At 43.0% G+C, this 14,648-nt stretch overlaps 1 protein-coding gene across 2 annotated transcripts; it reads right to left on the bottom strand.

Annotated features, from left to right (window-relative positions):
* Window positions 1-911: 911 nt before the first annotated feature.
* On the bottom strand, window positions 912-13,892 carry wls (Wnt ligand secretion mediator). Of its 2 annotated transcripts, none has more exons than XM_079284841.1 (12): window positions 13,660-13,892; window positions 10,817-11,089; window positions 7,864-7,988; window positions 7,498-7,659; window positions 7,198-7,334; window positions 4,344-4,512; window positions 4,068-4,165; window positions 3,823-3,886; window positions 2,992-3,135; window positions 2,761-2,844; window positions 2,418-2,586; window positions 912-1,857 (listed from the first exon to the last, which is right to left on the bottom strand). In XM_079284841.1, the coding sequence occupies exons 1-12, from the start codon at window positions 13,763-13,765 to the stop codon at window positions 1,748-1,750; spliced, it is 1,641 nt and encodes a 546-aa protein (XP_079140967.1). In that variant the 5' UTR covers window positions 13,766-13,892; the 3' UTR covers window positions 912-1,747. The 2 variants fall into 2 exon arrangements, with proteins under 2 accessions (XP_079140967.1, XP_079140968.1); XM_079284842.1 differs by having other exon boundaries at window positions 2,433-2,586.
* Window positions 13,893-14,648: the final 756 nt, after the last annotated feature.

Genomic DNA, 14,648 nt, shown 5'->3' with positions numbered 1-14,648 from the left:
ATAATATTGTAGTTATTGGGGATTTTTTACTTATTTAATATTCTTTACTGTTTTTTTATTGATAATACTTCTTTTTGCATGATACTGTATGCTGCTGTAATCCTGTAAATGTCCCCGCTGCGGGACTAATAAAGGATTATCTTATCTTAACCTGTAACATTGATGCATTGGCTTCATATTTCTATGACACTGCCGTTCTGCTTTCAGAGATGCTGAGCAAATGAATGGGACTGAAATTAATTTATACGTAACTGGAATCCAGCTAATTTGATCGCATATCTATTTAATGTATTAACATTCCTTCATTGATAGTGAACAGATCACATAAAGTCAAAGTGACAAACATTTGTGAATGGTGAGAAACATGAATTCATGAAACATCCTGCATTAAATCATCATGAGTCATGTATTTGTTGAAACATCACTTTTGTAGTGTTATCGATTAGGTTAATAGTTTTCAGGATATTTATGTGAACATTGATTCCCCCTGAAATTTGGACGATTAAAAGCAGTCTCCAACCGAGTAAACACTCTTCCATGATAGTACCTGAAAATTGTATTAACGGTATTAGTATTTGTCACGTTTTGATGAAGCACTGTGAATGCATCAAGTCTAGGTTGTCTCCAAAATATCCCTCATTCAGAATGTAAAATCTAAAAACCACCACAGCTTCCGGTCTCACACGAGCTCTTTGGCTAGCTTTGTTGTTGTTCCGCTATGTGCCATGCAGAGGCGCACTCTCCCTATACTGTATATGAATACATGTTCATATTCAGGCAGACATATTTAAGTGACATTCCTTTTCCTTGGTTGAATGTCTCTTTAAATTACTTGTAATTAAGACTAAAAATAAGCACTTACATAAAACAATCATTCAGAAAAAAACAGACAATACACAAGGGTATTAAGTAAATGTTTTTATTTAAATTAGCATAAGAGCGAAAAACTAAGAAACATGTATAATGGGCTACAGCCAACTTGAAAAACATTGATAGAGCTTGATGCATATATTTTGTGAAGTTGAAAATAAGCACTTTATAAAAAATAGATATCTACATTGTAACATAATAAACGTACAGTATGCATTTCCAAAAGTGGCTATGTGGTCCGTACATTTCCTCCAAATGATGTAAAAAAAAATAAAAAGATCTCCACCACTTGAAAAGATCGACAGCAGCACTAAACATGATCTACTTTCTATGGCGGAATACAAGTTGGTGACAGTCACGAAGGAATTGGACAATCAAATAGAGTAGCTAAAATGTATCCACAAAATCTTGCTGGCCAGGTCTTAAATGATTATGTTGAACCACACTGTACTTTAATCACAGGAGTGTGAGGTCTGCCAAACGCAACTTCTGACAACCAAGAAATGGTTCTCTCTCTCTACACTCTAATCTCCTTTATTTTGGTGTCAAAAGCATTGTGCAATATTTACAAACAGACAGTTTACATAAAGTATGAAATGTAAGACAAAAAATGAAATGAAAAGGACTGACTGAAGTGTTGATAATATTCAGTCTTTAGAGAAATGATTGGGAACAGGGTGGCACGTAACGAGTCACACAGCTCAGGGGTTTGGGGCTGGAAGGGGACAGGAACTGGTAAGTTACATGCTAGCTAGGTTGTTGATGCCGTTTTGTAGCCGGGGGATGTAAAGAGAAAAGCCTGTTTGATTATTTCTACGAGGGAGGGGATCATTGGAGCAGTAGGTAGTAGAGGAGGGTCCTGACAACAGTGTGACTTCTACTCCAGGGCCTCTTTGCCAGTCATCTTGTAGATCTCAGTGGGGCCATCAACATGGGTGATGGTAGTAGTCAGCTGGATCTCCTCTCCACTGTTTGCTCCGGTATCTCCTGCACACATATACACGACACATCATCAGCAACAAAAACCACCAGTAGCACGACATGAATACAAAACATTTACCAGCACACATTTTGTTTGTTTGGAGTTATCACTGCGCACATTCCCTTCTATCACTGCAGGCTGTGACCAAGGTTGCACAACAAGTTGGTTTAGCTGAATTTCAGCAACATAAATACTTTCAGCTTGTTCGAAAACAGGAGTGAAACTCAAAGCTGATCAAATAAATCAACAGAGACTATAACTTGGAGAAAGGCGGCCCTCCCATGAGATTGGTTGACGCAATTCAGGGAAAGCTTCCAGAACTTCAAACCCTCTTTTCCTCTCCCCACATCACTGACGTCAGGAGACGGATGGTTTTGATTACTTTATTAATTTAAATATTTGTCTCGGTAATATTCTTCAACTTAACTTCTACAATGGCTGGAAATATGAAGTATAGTGGATAAACCGATGGATGGATAGAGTACTTCATTAAGCAGTAAAGAGCATTTACGACACACTCCCTCCCTCTTATACATTTAGAAAGTTAGTAGAAACATTTAGTTACCAGTGATGCACTGACCACTTGACTGCTCGTCTCCGTAACGTTTGTGAGACGGTGCGTAGAGGAACATGATGGCGAACACGTACAGGTTCCACATGCCGTAGATGCCGGTGAAGAAGGCACTGTTCACCTGCACCGTGTAGTCTCCCCAGTGCCAGTGGCCCTCATTCACCTGGACACAGACAAAAGACAAACACATCATGTTTGTGTCGGTCTTTCTAGGGCGGAGTCTTGTATGTTGTGGCACAGTAGCAAAATAGCTTCTATGGTCACTGTGAGATTGTAAAAAATATCACCTAAATAGTCCCGTCTGTGTCATTATGACTGATTTCATTGTGGCACTCACCTGACTGATGATGAAGAAGATGACAGTCATGGCGGCACAGGTCAGAGTGACCAGCATGAGGAACTTGAACCTGAAAATCAGACCCTGAAGGGGGATAAAGGGGATGAGTTAGTACCAAAACAGTTATGAAATATACTCCATGTAGAAGAGAAATCCTTTTGTACTGTCATGACCACACTGTTGTATTTTATTGGTGATAAACCATTAGAAATGCGAGCAGACAACACACACCTCATAGTGCAGCCGTCGGGCCTTGGACATGGCGGGCAGGGACGTCCTCTTGCCGCTGATGTTGCGGAAGACTTGAAAAACCATGAAGCAGAGGAAGAGGAAGTAGAGACAGGCACAGATCCCTGCCACAATTATGAATGCCATCTGAGGAAACACTAGTCAAGGAAATATAAAAACAACAGCCTCCTTATTAAGAGTGGTGGTGCATACTGTAGATATATGGAAGACGTATAAATATGAATACAGACTCATTGTAAATCAAGTAGACTTTGTACTGGTATGCAGGTTTAGCCTTAATGTGACGTTGCATATATATTACAGACTGATGACTGTCTTCATCAAACCACAGAGTGAGGAGCACTACGCTGCTCTTTCCTTTGGATGCGACTCGAAAGGAAGACGAGATGGAGAGCTTGGCATCCGTCTGTGAAGAGATGTGCTGATGAATCTTTCATCGCTCTGCTCAAAGCAAAGCAAACAAACGGGTACGCGCACACAAACGCATCGTTTCAACACCCCAGGCAATGCTTTCACATATGGTCGTGACTGAATTATTTCTCATGTTATTAGTCTAGAGATCAGGTTCCAGTTCATGCTTAATAAGTCAACTAGAAGAACGTATCGTACATGCGCTGCAAGAACCAGAGGCAGGGCAGCTAGTCATGGTAACTTAGCACAGTGTTGGTAAAGACATGCAGAAAGAGCTGGAACTAAGATTAAATTGAAAAACACGATTTGGCCACGTCCACTCTTGAGGATTTCAGACGGGCCATTTGCAGGAGAGCGCTTTTCTTCTTATGCTGTTGTCAAACTATTTTAAAAAAAGGATACAGCAAGCTCAGTTCCTACATCAGACGCCCAGATGCTGTAGAAGGGGTTGGTCAGCTGGACCCCTCTTGTGGCAAAAACACATTCATGCGTTACCTTTATGTGTCACAAGATTTACAAAAAGCATACGAAGAAATACGACAGATTCACAAGATTCATTATAATAATGTGTTGCATACCGATAGTTACCACTGTTGTAGAATAAGTCTCTTGTTCTAAATAGTGACGGAAATAGAACCTGGCCTCACCTCTCGCACATGTCAAAGATAAACAGGCAGAAGGAGCCAAACACGATGGGTCCGACCTGCTTCCAGTAGATGGAGAAACGGTTCCTCTCCGTCTGGTCCTGAGAGACAAGAGAAAAAAACGCGTAAAGGTGGGATAGACTGTATCAAAGAACTACGACGCCTTGCTTGTAATAACAGCATCAGCTCAACAGCTGTGGAGATGTTCCCTGCAGAAGGCCCCTGAGGGCTAAAAGAAGGTAAACAAAAGCAGCTACATACAAAGAATATGTACGGTACCATGAGGTGCTCCCCACAGAAGATGATCCAGAAAGAGAGCAGCATGGAGTAGAAGATGCCCTGCCTGATGTCCCCGAAAAGCAGCATCCAGGTCCAGTTGAAGCCAACAGAGAACCACTCGACTGGTATGTTGATGAATGTCATCGAGATACCCAGAGCTAGGATCACCCTGAGGGAGCAAAAAACAACACCAACAGACGAGGGCAGAAGGATTACTGGTACACATTTCTGAATGAGTTTGTAGCATCATGAAGGTTCAAAGCGTGTTTAAATATGTCTACTGATAATTGTTGATTTTAAGTGAATATCAGTGTTTTTCCTGTATAATTAGCAGCCATATTGCTGTGTTCATGAAAGATTAAAAGGATGAGAGTAAATAAGCTACGAACCCTAAGGAAACTCCTGTGCTATAAAAAAAAAACATTTTTAGCAGTGTTGGCAGATAGAATTTCGAGTCATTTTAATTGGCTTTACACTTGAATCTAGACTACATCTTTTACACTGACACAATCAATGTTTTGGAGCAAGGCTGCATCTGCGTCTGCTGAAGCAGCCTCATTTGATCAGAGGACATTATTGATTCGATTATCCATTCAGCCACAAGCACAGTGTGTCCCCACTGACCTATCCAAGTCTATACAATTTACTACCTTTCCAAAGAGACGCATTATTACTGCCAACCTCCCCCGACATTTGAAATCCAGACATTTAGAGATGATCAAATGAGGGTGAATGAATTTAGAACACTCTGCGTACAGACAGACAGAATAGAGCTCGTCTTCCAAGTGTCTGCAGCAGGTCCCTGCATGCCGCCAGTAGATGAAAGGGGGATCGCAAACAGATACTTAAAGAGGGCAAAACAGAGCTCCAGCGTGTGTGTGTGTGATGGGGGTTTTCATGCGACCTCATGAAAACACATGGTAACAAAAGTTTTTTGGAAATGCTGTGAGTACTAGAAGAAATGTAACACAAGTTCTAAGCGATTGCACTCCAGACGGGCGTCAGCTTTACTCCACAGAGTGAACAGAGTGAAACCACATTGCAGGGAATGTGTCCTGAGCACCACCAATCATCCATCGGTGTGACTGTGTGTGAACACAAATGTGTGAACACAAATAGGGTACGAATCGCACTTTCTGAGAGCCTGCCGGTCATTTGGGAATAAGAGCCGTGAGCCGGCAAATACGGAGGGAAGGAGAGAGAGACTGTGTATGTGTGTGTGTGTGTGTGTGTGTGTGTGTGTGTGTGTCTCAGTGAGCTGGTGTGTATGTGCTGAATGAGAGTATGCAGCATGCGTCTGTTGAACGCTAGCTTGCAGATTTTCTAATGCGTTTCACGCTTCGCCAGGCACTTCCTGTGGCGCAGACCGCCGCTCTTACTGATCTGTCTTCCCAGCACGGCGGGGGGTTAGACAAACACTGGGCTGTGAGCACAGCTTCAGCTCTACACAGCATGGTATTTAAACTATCCGCTCCAGGCAAACTACCTGGATTTACTGCTCTAACTTTGATGGGGTTTGGTCAAGGAATGAACACAAATATCCCTGCTTGTTCAGTTTTAGTGCGAGTTACATAGTTTTGGAGACATTGGCCTGGAGATGTCTCTTTCTCTTGAATAATGGAACTAGATGCTCTCTGCTTGTGGTATTAAAGAGCCCAAAAATTAATTTGGGACCATGAACTTAGCTCAAAACTCCAAATTGTAAACTTTGAACGTGAACTAGTTCATTTGAATCTGTGTGAACTGAACTTCGAGCTCGCTCTTCAGAAGAGTGAATATGCACAACACCGCTCACTTTGTTTCAGCTGCAATTCTCTCACAATAATAAATGTTGTGTTATGTTTATTTTATTTGATATGGACATCACAGTAGCATTAGAATTGTAACATACATTTATGCACAAAGCCCAGATGCACTGTGTTAAGTGTTTGTAGCGAAATGCTAATTTACAACACCTGTCCAAAGGAGGCTTTTAAAAAAAGTTAAAATAGAAAATAAAATAAAAAATATATCCATAAATACATACACAGATACATACAGATACATACATAAAGTGCAAGTGTGTTTACAGGAGTGTTAGGTGTGAGAACAATGTTGTTTCTCTTTTAGCCATGATTTAATACCTCTATTAAAAACATTAAAATTTTGTTGCATTTTCAACTCAGTTGGTAGACAGTTCCATAGTTTTGCTCCTTTGACAGAGAAGACTGATTGGCCAAATGATGTTTTGCGTAATGCAATGAGACAGTTCCCGTTTGCTGAGGCCCGTGTGTTCACTCTGCTAGTGTGCTGCTGTCGTGTAACAAATTCATTAAGCAGGGAAGGAGCACGACCATGTAGGCATTTAAAAATAAGCTTTAGGTTGGAATAGTTTATAAAGCTTTCAAAGCTGAACATATTGTGTTTCTCTAAGATCTGACAATGGTGCCACCTCATTGGTTTTTTGTCCATCATTTTTAATGTCTGGTTATACGGTGATATGATGGGTTGTATGGTTGATTGTGAGGCTTGTGACCAGGTAGTGATGCAGTATGATAGGTGTGAGAATATCATGGCGTGCATGTAGAGCTGAGCTGTACTGAATGGCAGATCTTTTCTGATGAATCTGAAGCAGTTGAGATTTGATGTAACTTTTTGCTGATATTACGCACTTGTTTATCAAATCTTAGATGAGAGTCTAAGATGACTCCTAAGTACTTCACATTGTCAACCTCACTGATGACCTCATTCTTTATTTCTACCATAAAACTTGCATTTTCGTGTCGTTTACGTATTGAAAAACAAATTGAAACAGTTCTTTTTGCCAACAACACAAAAAGGTGAACAAAGAATAGCACCGAGGGAGCCGCCTTACTTCTCCAGCAGCACAGGAGGTCTCCTCATGAGGGTGATCCGCCTCCAGTACCAGATCATGATGATGAGGATGCTGGGCGTCAGGAACGTCTTCATGGCAAACCAAACCTTGGTGAAGCCTCCATTCTGGTGGATGCTCTGGAATGAGAAATAACCAGGGTAAACCATCTGTGCTGTTTATGTTCATCTATTGGCGAACAAGAGCTGACACCATCTCACTCAATGGCCAATGTCACAGTTGAAAAAAGGACCCTGGACTGGGTTAACACAAACACAAGGTCCCAATCAAACGGCAACTTACAACGAGGCGAATGTCTTTGATTTCTCCGATCCCCACGTTGACCTTCTTCCGCTCGTTGACAGGCAGGCGAATGTTGAGAAGATAGTACTTGTGGGACACGCTGCCCACCTCCATGAAAGGAAGCGGGTCACAGTCGTAGTAACGTCCCTCGTTCTCAAAGGTCTGGAAAACACACAGCGACACACCATATCTGGTTTAAACCACACACGCGTCTAAAGATAACAGATGGTGCTGTAAAGCCGTCTCAACAAGGTGTCTGAGAGTTGAGACACAGACCACCATCAGCTGGAAGAACAGGTTTATTTGATTTATCATCTGCAATAGAATCTGTGGAAGCTGATAATCAACATGGGTAATACTACACACCTTGGCAGTCGTGAAGTTGCAGGAGAGCTTCCTCTGTTCAAAAGAGTGAGCCATCTCTGTCCAGTCACTGACTGTGTCGTCTCTGTAGGCCAGGCCCACGTCAATGGTGGCCATCGCTCCATCCTCTGGGCAAAAAATTACAGCAATTCACTGTCAGATCAGTATATTTAGTAGACATTTAATTGTTAAGAGAGTTCGGTATGCAAGCGTGTCAATACACTGAAATCATTACATCCAAAAAATAACCGTTTGCAGAAGAAATGCGTGTCTTACAAAATGTAAGAATGCACAGAATAATGCCTTGATTCCAGAGCATGGTTCGGCCCAACTCTGCACAACTCACTTTTGGTTCCAGATGCTTTTTTTCAAATTTTGTTTTCCACTGCAGATAATACCGGGTCAATGACGGCGGGACTCTTGCTGACCGTCGTGAAACACATAAAACTGCCGCGATATCATCTTCAACGCAACACGAGTTGCTCCATCCAGCTCTGGGTGGATCATTACGGTAGAAGATATTCACTGTCGTCTGTATTTCGGGCCTGATTACACTTCCTCCCTGCACAACTCTGCTGGCTGTTATTATCCCAGTGACGGGCTCAAATTAAGCCCCGCTGACAGACAGCCACGGCCTTTTTAACTGTGACACCAGCAAAGTGACAACACTGCATTGACATGGAGATTTCCCCCACTATAGCCTGAAAAGGTACTGTTCATTTCCAAGTACCATGCTAGCGTTACACATGCTAACACCGGAGCGGAGCAGTGTAGAGAAGAGGAGGAGGATCATTTTATTCATTTAGAATCACGGCTGCTGTGTGCTACTGATGTGATGCTCATTTAAGAAGGCTGTATTTTCAAATAGACTTGTTTTGGTTGGTATGTTGTAAAATAAGCCTGTTTATACAAGGTTAATTCATGCAAGTGTTAATATGTGGTCCCGTCACCTAGGAGGAGTCTGAATAGGTGAGATTAAAAAGGATTATTTCTCAGCATGTTAAAACAGTCAGTGACTTAGTCGGCTCTCCACGGTGGCCCAAATCTAGGTTACTTTCTACTTGATACAATCTCCAACAAGACCTTGAGCTGGCCTCCAACAGCCTAGCCCAGTGAATCCAACAAAAAACATCTAAAGCCAAGCCATTAAACCGGCACCTTTAGATCACATTACAAAGCCAAGTGTTCTCTCCTCCAGCCCTCCAGAGCGCCTCTTGTGACGTTATGAAACAAGCTGGAATGAAGAGAAAGAAACTCAGTGGCCTGGGCTTTGAGAAAAAAAAAAAAAAAAAAAAAAAGTAGAGGAAGGGGGAGAGGGAACCAGATGAGAACTGGCAGCCGACTGTCTCTGTAATGCCCTCCACTCGGCCATTGGTGGAGACAGACGCCCTCGAATGTCAGCTCGCTTCACGCATACATTCCACTCCGGTCCAGCGGCCATTGCCACGGAAACTAAGCCTCCTCAACAGCTGTGTTATTGCTGGAGCCGGGCCAAGAGGGCGCTCTGTGCTGGGGTGGACTGGGGCAGGTGGGGTGGAGTGGTTCGTAAGGGGCGACCCTCTTCTCTGAGACTCTCATTGTTACACAGATAAGGTAGTCGAGGAAGAGATGGCCTTGTGTTCATGGTCGTACGGCTGCAGAACATAATCTGCACACCTTGGCCACAGAGAAGGTTCTGCAGACACCATTTTACTAATTATTGAAGACCTGGCTCTGTTGTTTTAGGAGTTTATTAGAATTTATAAAAATAGAGTCTAGTATACCAGTGATCAGGGCAAAAGTTATATTTGCAACCTTTTTTTCCCCAGCTGATTCGCTCCATGACTCCAGGCCGTGATACGATCCGAACCATGAGTTTGTGACCCGTTGCACCTCTATTATACAGCCGCCTAGAGGCTTGGGTATGCTTGAAATAGGCTAGTGTTTACGCTTTAGCAGCTTCTCCTTTCTAGCACACCTCGTCTCGGGAGGAAAAAGGGTTTAAAAAACCGGCACTGAAATCCCACAGCTGCAGCAATAGCTGGTTTCTACTACACGCAGCCTCTACAGGGCTCAGCTCCCTCTACATGATCCACTTGTTCTCACACCTCGTGTAGCTCACAAAGATCTAAATGAGTCTGTGGCGTCTGGCAGAAAGACCCGTCTGTTGTCCAGGCTGACTCACTGACTCCTCCGTCTGTCTGCCAGGCAGTAAACAACCCACAACCACTGCACACATTTCCGCTGAGGCCAAGAATGTGAGCAAGCAAATGATGCTGATGGCTAGGCCGCCGTTGTAACAGTAACTGTTTAGACAAGCCAGACCAGAAAGGCCGGGTCACATAAAAGTACAGCACATACTTAAAACTTTTTGTTCTCTGCAATTACATCTTTCACCTTTCTGTTCATTACAAATTGTCTACGGTTTTTTGTCAAAAAGTCTACGGTGATGTATCAAGGATTACAGGCATTCATCAGTGAACACTTGTAATTGCTCAGAGGGACAAAACAAGAAACGGGTCCAGATTACCTCTCTCCTCTCCCTTTATAGCGGTCTCAAGGGTTTCTGACAAGCCCATCTACGAACCCCCCCCCCCAGAGGGTCTTTAGAGAACAAACAGCAGGGCATCCATCATTGTTTGCTGCCTTCCAGTGTAACAGAAATCCAATCTACTGAAAAACACACATTTCTGGGGGTTCCTCAAGCAGTCGACGTGACAGACTGAAAAAGAGCACAAGGCCACATCCTCGCAGGACGTCCTGCAGGGAAGGTAATATGAAAAACACAACTACGAGTACTACCGGCAAAGTTAAAATGACTTGAATTCTCTTAACACCAAGTCACATAGAACAGCCTCTTACACGTGCCCCATTAAGTTTGACTTTCTTCCCTCTCCCACATCTTGAAATCCACGTCCTGGGGGAGAAACATGAGCAGTGTTGTCCTCTGCCCTTTTAAGAAAGCCTTGGTTCTCACCTATCTGGTTGTCCATCTTGAATGCGATGTCAAACTGCAGGATGACCAGCATGAACTGGAACCAGGGGCTCATCTCCTTTTCGGGCAGAGGAATGTGGACAGCAAACACAATGTTGTTGGCCTCGATCTTCTTGGCCATGGCTTCATCAAAGTTCCGGATCTTGTCGCATTGGTTCGGACCCCAAGGCATGAACCATTTTGATTCCTGCCGATACTTGGTTGTGTCCACACACTTGGTGGCCAAGTACTGAATCGGTGTGGTGGTGCCGGGAGCTGGTGAGAGAAACACAAAGTGGGAGAGTTGTTAAGACTGGGTGTCATACAGCAGAGTGCTCCAGGGTCCTGCCGAGCCAAATCTCTCCTCTAATGAATCACAAAAAGTTTGAGTAAAAATCAATAAATAACAAGGGCACAAGGTTTGAGCCAAATCTAGTCCAAACACTTTGGCAATTACTTTTAACACTGTTTAGAAAATGCCTGGAGGCGAGGCTCTGTTGCTCTCTGAAGTGATCGAGAGGGGGATATTCCCGAAAGCTCTCAAGACGCCGATTACACCGCATTGAGATTCATGAGTTTGACAAGCCGGGGGCTTGTAGTCGCTACACAGGATTTTAGTAGTGCCTGTGAAAAGGATCCGTCATTATCATGCAGAGACAAAAGAAATGTAGTCTCCTGTGAAACCTGGAGGCCTGATGTGAACGAAATACGAGAGGTTTGATAGTCAAAAAGGTGCAAGTAAGTAAAGTTTATACTCTACATATCATGGAGTGGATATGATGTAAAACAATCAGCATGTCCATTGAGCCTGTTTGACTGTGGGCTGAGCTTTCCTCCATATTGTATAATATCAGGTACAACAAACACATTTATTTACAAATAAATTTGGCAGTGACCCTACTTATACAGGCAAAACAACTATGAACATATGAAAGTCTTTGTGTCCAACAAATGCCAGTAGAATCATTTGAATTATAAGTGTGCAGATGCTTCCAATTTGTTTGAGCAAATCACCAAGAAAGAAGAGGAGAAACACTGCGGTCCTGAGTTACCATCTACAGAGACTCCATGAGCCATTATTACTGTTGAGGGTGCTTGTGGGAAGTGTACTGACTCATGGAACATCAAAGCCCAGAGTTTTAAGATTCACCTCACAAAAAAAAGTTCAAGGCTTAAAGTCGTAATCAGGTGCTTCTCGCTAAAACAAACTCGTGAGGAGCAATACTTTTCTCTTGTAAATGTCAGTACTTCATGGTTTCCCAAAGTGTTGCCTGCTATCTAGAACACAAAAAAAGCATGCATCAGAACATCTAATCATATCGGTTCACTCGCAACAGAGCGCTGAAGGGCAGACACCACAAACGGTTAACACACCCTTCGCTTCGACTAACGTACACTCGTAAAACTCAACCAAGGCCATCTTCAAGGAACCTTCAACTGTACAAGTGTGTTCACAGCTGAGAAAAAATAGAGTTAAAAGCACACATAGCAACAAAGAAGACACACCGAACTGGATTAAACCCAGTTGTCCGTCTGGCACCCCTTGCCGTTTAATTATCTAGAGACCCCTGCAAGTCCAGCAGCCCACCGGCTCCTCTAGTCTCCATCGCAGTGTGTCCAGAATAAAGGCCGTCCCCTCAGCCTGCTGACCCCATGCCGTGTTGCCGGGATTGTCGGGAAACAAGGGGAGAAAAAAAACCCCTTTCTACTCAATTACCCCCGCCACCCCAGCCACCAAGCAAACACAAAGGAATCTGGCTTCATTAAAACCATCTCAGGTCGGAACGGACCAAACAAGCTAATTTATCACCAGCTATGTAGTGAGTGAGACATGGACTGCAGGGACACGGCGATAGACCGACTGGTGTTTGGGGGCTGTTTTCCACATTCAGCCCAAAAAAAAAAAAAAAGCATCTTTCACAAAGACTCATTTTCTATCAAGTCTGTGTGCGCGCGTGTAGCTGTTGTGCATGTGTGGATTTGAAGAAACTTGACAGCAACTCCAATACAGTCCTTAAGGCAAAAACACAACTTTGACAGCTGTGTGCACTTGTGTGTGCATCACCATCTGTGTCTCAATGCAAACGCAACCAGGGGGGAAGAGGAGGAAACATGAATGTTCTGCCTGCAGAGCAACGGGGATTTGGGGAGAAGGCTTCACACAGGAGGGGCAAAGAGGAAGAAGTGAAGGAAAGGTAGAGATGCTGCCAGGGGGCCCCACACAGCAGATAGAGAGATAGAGATAGATAGTGATAGATATATATACACACACGTGTATACATATATATATACACACACACACACACACATACATACATATATGCGAGGTGGTGGTGGGGAAAGAGGGGGAGGTGAGAAGAGAGGGAGTAGAGTTTGTGTCAAATAAGAGAAAAACACACAAAAAAAAGGTAAGATGTAACGTTATTTCAGAGCATTCCTGTGTTGTAGAAAATCATAAAAAGGTATTCACGGACATGATGTTAGGTTAAAGACACGAAGCCAACGGTCGAGGCATGCGGGCAGCAAACACCTTGATACAAAGCAGTGATTTAACTGAGATGCACTTCGGCCGCTTTGGTGTCAAAGTACCGCATTGTTTGAAACACGACTCGGTCAAACACGGCCGACGTTAAAAGTTAGCGCTGCCCATGTCTTCTGTCCTTTAAAACAACGTTGATTAACGCTGGTATGGCGACATGTAACGAACAGCTCAACTTCTAACTTTTGTGCTTTTACCGTTCACAGACGTTAACGTTCGCATTTCAACAGGCACGCGCGCACACAGAGAAACGTTAGCTTTTTAAAAAACGATGAAAGTGAGGAGATTAAACGGGGTAAAAACTTACCCATTAAACCGCCGACCATGAAGGCGACCGCCTGAAACAAAAGCAGAATAACTCCCACTATCACCAACTTTTTGGTGCTCATATTTTCAATAATAGCCCCCGCCATCGCGAAAGAAAGGTTGACGCAAAAATGATCACACCGCGCGAGAAACAAAGAATATTGTGGTGCAAAGGGGACGAAAACGTTGCATCCACGTCCAGCAGGAAGGTATAAGCTGGGCCCCCGCTCTGCTCCTGCCTTTCAACTTCGAAGGAGGAGGAAAAAAAAAAAAAAAACAGGAATCACATGACCGTATAGCACTGAGCTTTATGCCCGACCAGCCAACACCAGACCGGGAAAGGATTTATGGAGCGCCGGCGCATTGCTGTAGAGGCTGGTAATGCAGGTTACCGTGTCATTGAATGCCTGTAGTAGCGCCTCTGTTGTGCGTTACAGTCTACAGCAGGGGTCTCGAACTCCTTGCCCGCGGGCCGAATTCGGCCCGCCACGTCATTTTATGTGGCCCGCGAATCCGCCAGCAAAAAAAAAAAAAAAAAAAGTAAAATAAAAAATGAATTTTTTTTTTTTTTAAGTTAGACTTGACAATAAAAATATCCCCATAGTCGAAATTATGAGATAGAAAGTTGAAGTTATGAGATAGAAAGTCATAATGATGAGATACTTAAACATAGAAGCAGCTCTTTGGCTGGTTACTGTACATTTGAAATGGAAATGTATTGTGAGTACATTGAAGACTACTTTAAACGTGGCTTTAAAACACATGAAATACTTCACGTGGGATTGTGCAAACCGCACCCTTGAAAGGATTTTAAGCTTTGAACAAAGTTATTGTAATAACTTGTTTGATATTTGTCTTTGATATTTTCTTTAATAGTTTGATCTTTGATAGAGTAATGTGGGTTTCTTAACCCTAAATTAAAAGGATTTAAGTTATAATAACAGAAATGTGCTTAAATATATGTTTACATTTATACAACTGCATGTACAA

The sequence above is a fragment of the Melanostigma gelatinosum genome (assembly GCF_949748355.1).
Source record: "Melanostigma gelatinosum genome assembly, chromosome: 15".
In the NCBI taxonomy this organism is placed as follows: domain Eukaryota; kingdom Metazoa; phylum Chordata; class Actinopteri; order Perciformes; family Zoarcidae; genus Melanostigma; species Melanostigma gelatinosum.
Note: the sequence above shows the minus strand (reverse complement) of the source record. Positions and strands in the feature narration are given on the sequence as shown.

Coding starts and splice junctions, on each gene's coding strand:
- wls (XM_079284841.1), bottom strand. CDS start 13,765: ATGGCGGGGGCTATTATTGAAAATATGAGCACCAAAAAGTTGGTGATA. Junction 7,335..7,497: donor TCAAAGACATTCGCCTCGTT/GTAAGTTGCCGT, acceptor TTCTCATTCCAG/AGCATCCACCAGAATGGAGG. Junction 4,166..4,343: donor TCTGTGGGGAGCACCTCATG/GTACCGTACATA, acceptor CTTGTCTCTCAG/GACCAGACGGAGAGGAACCG.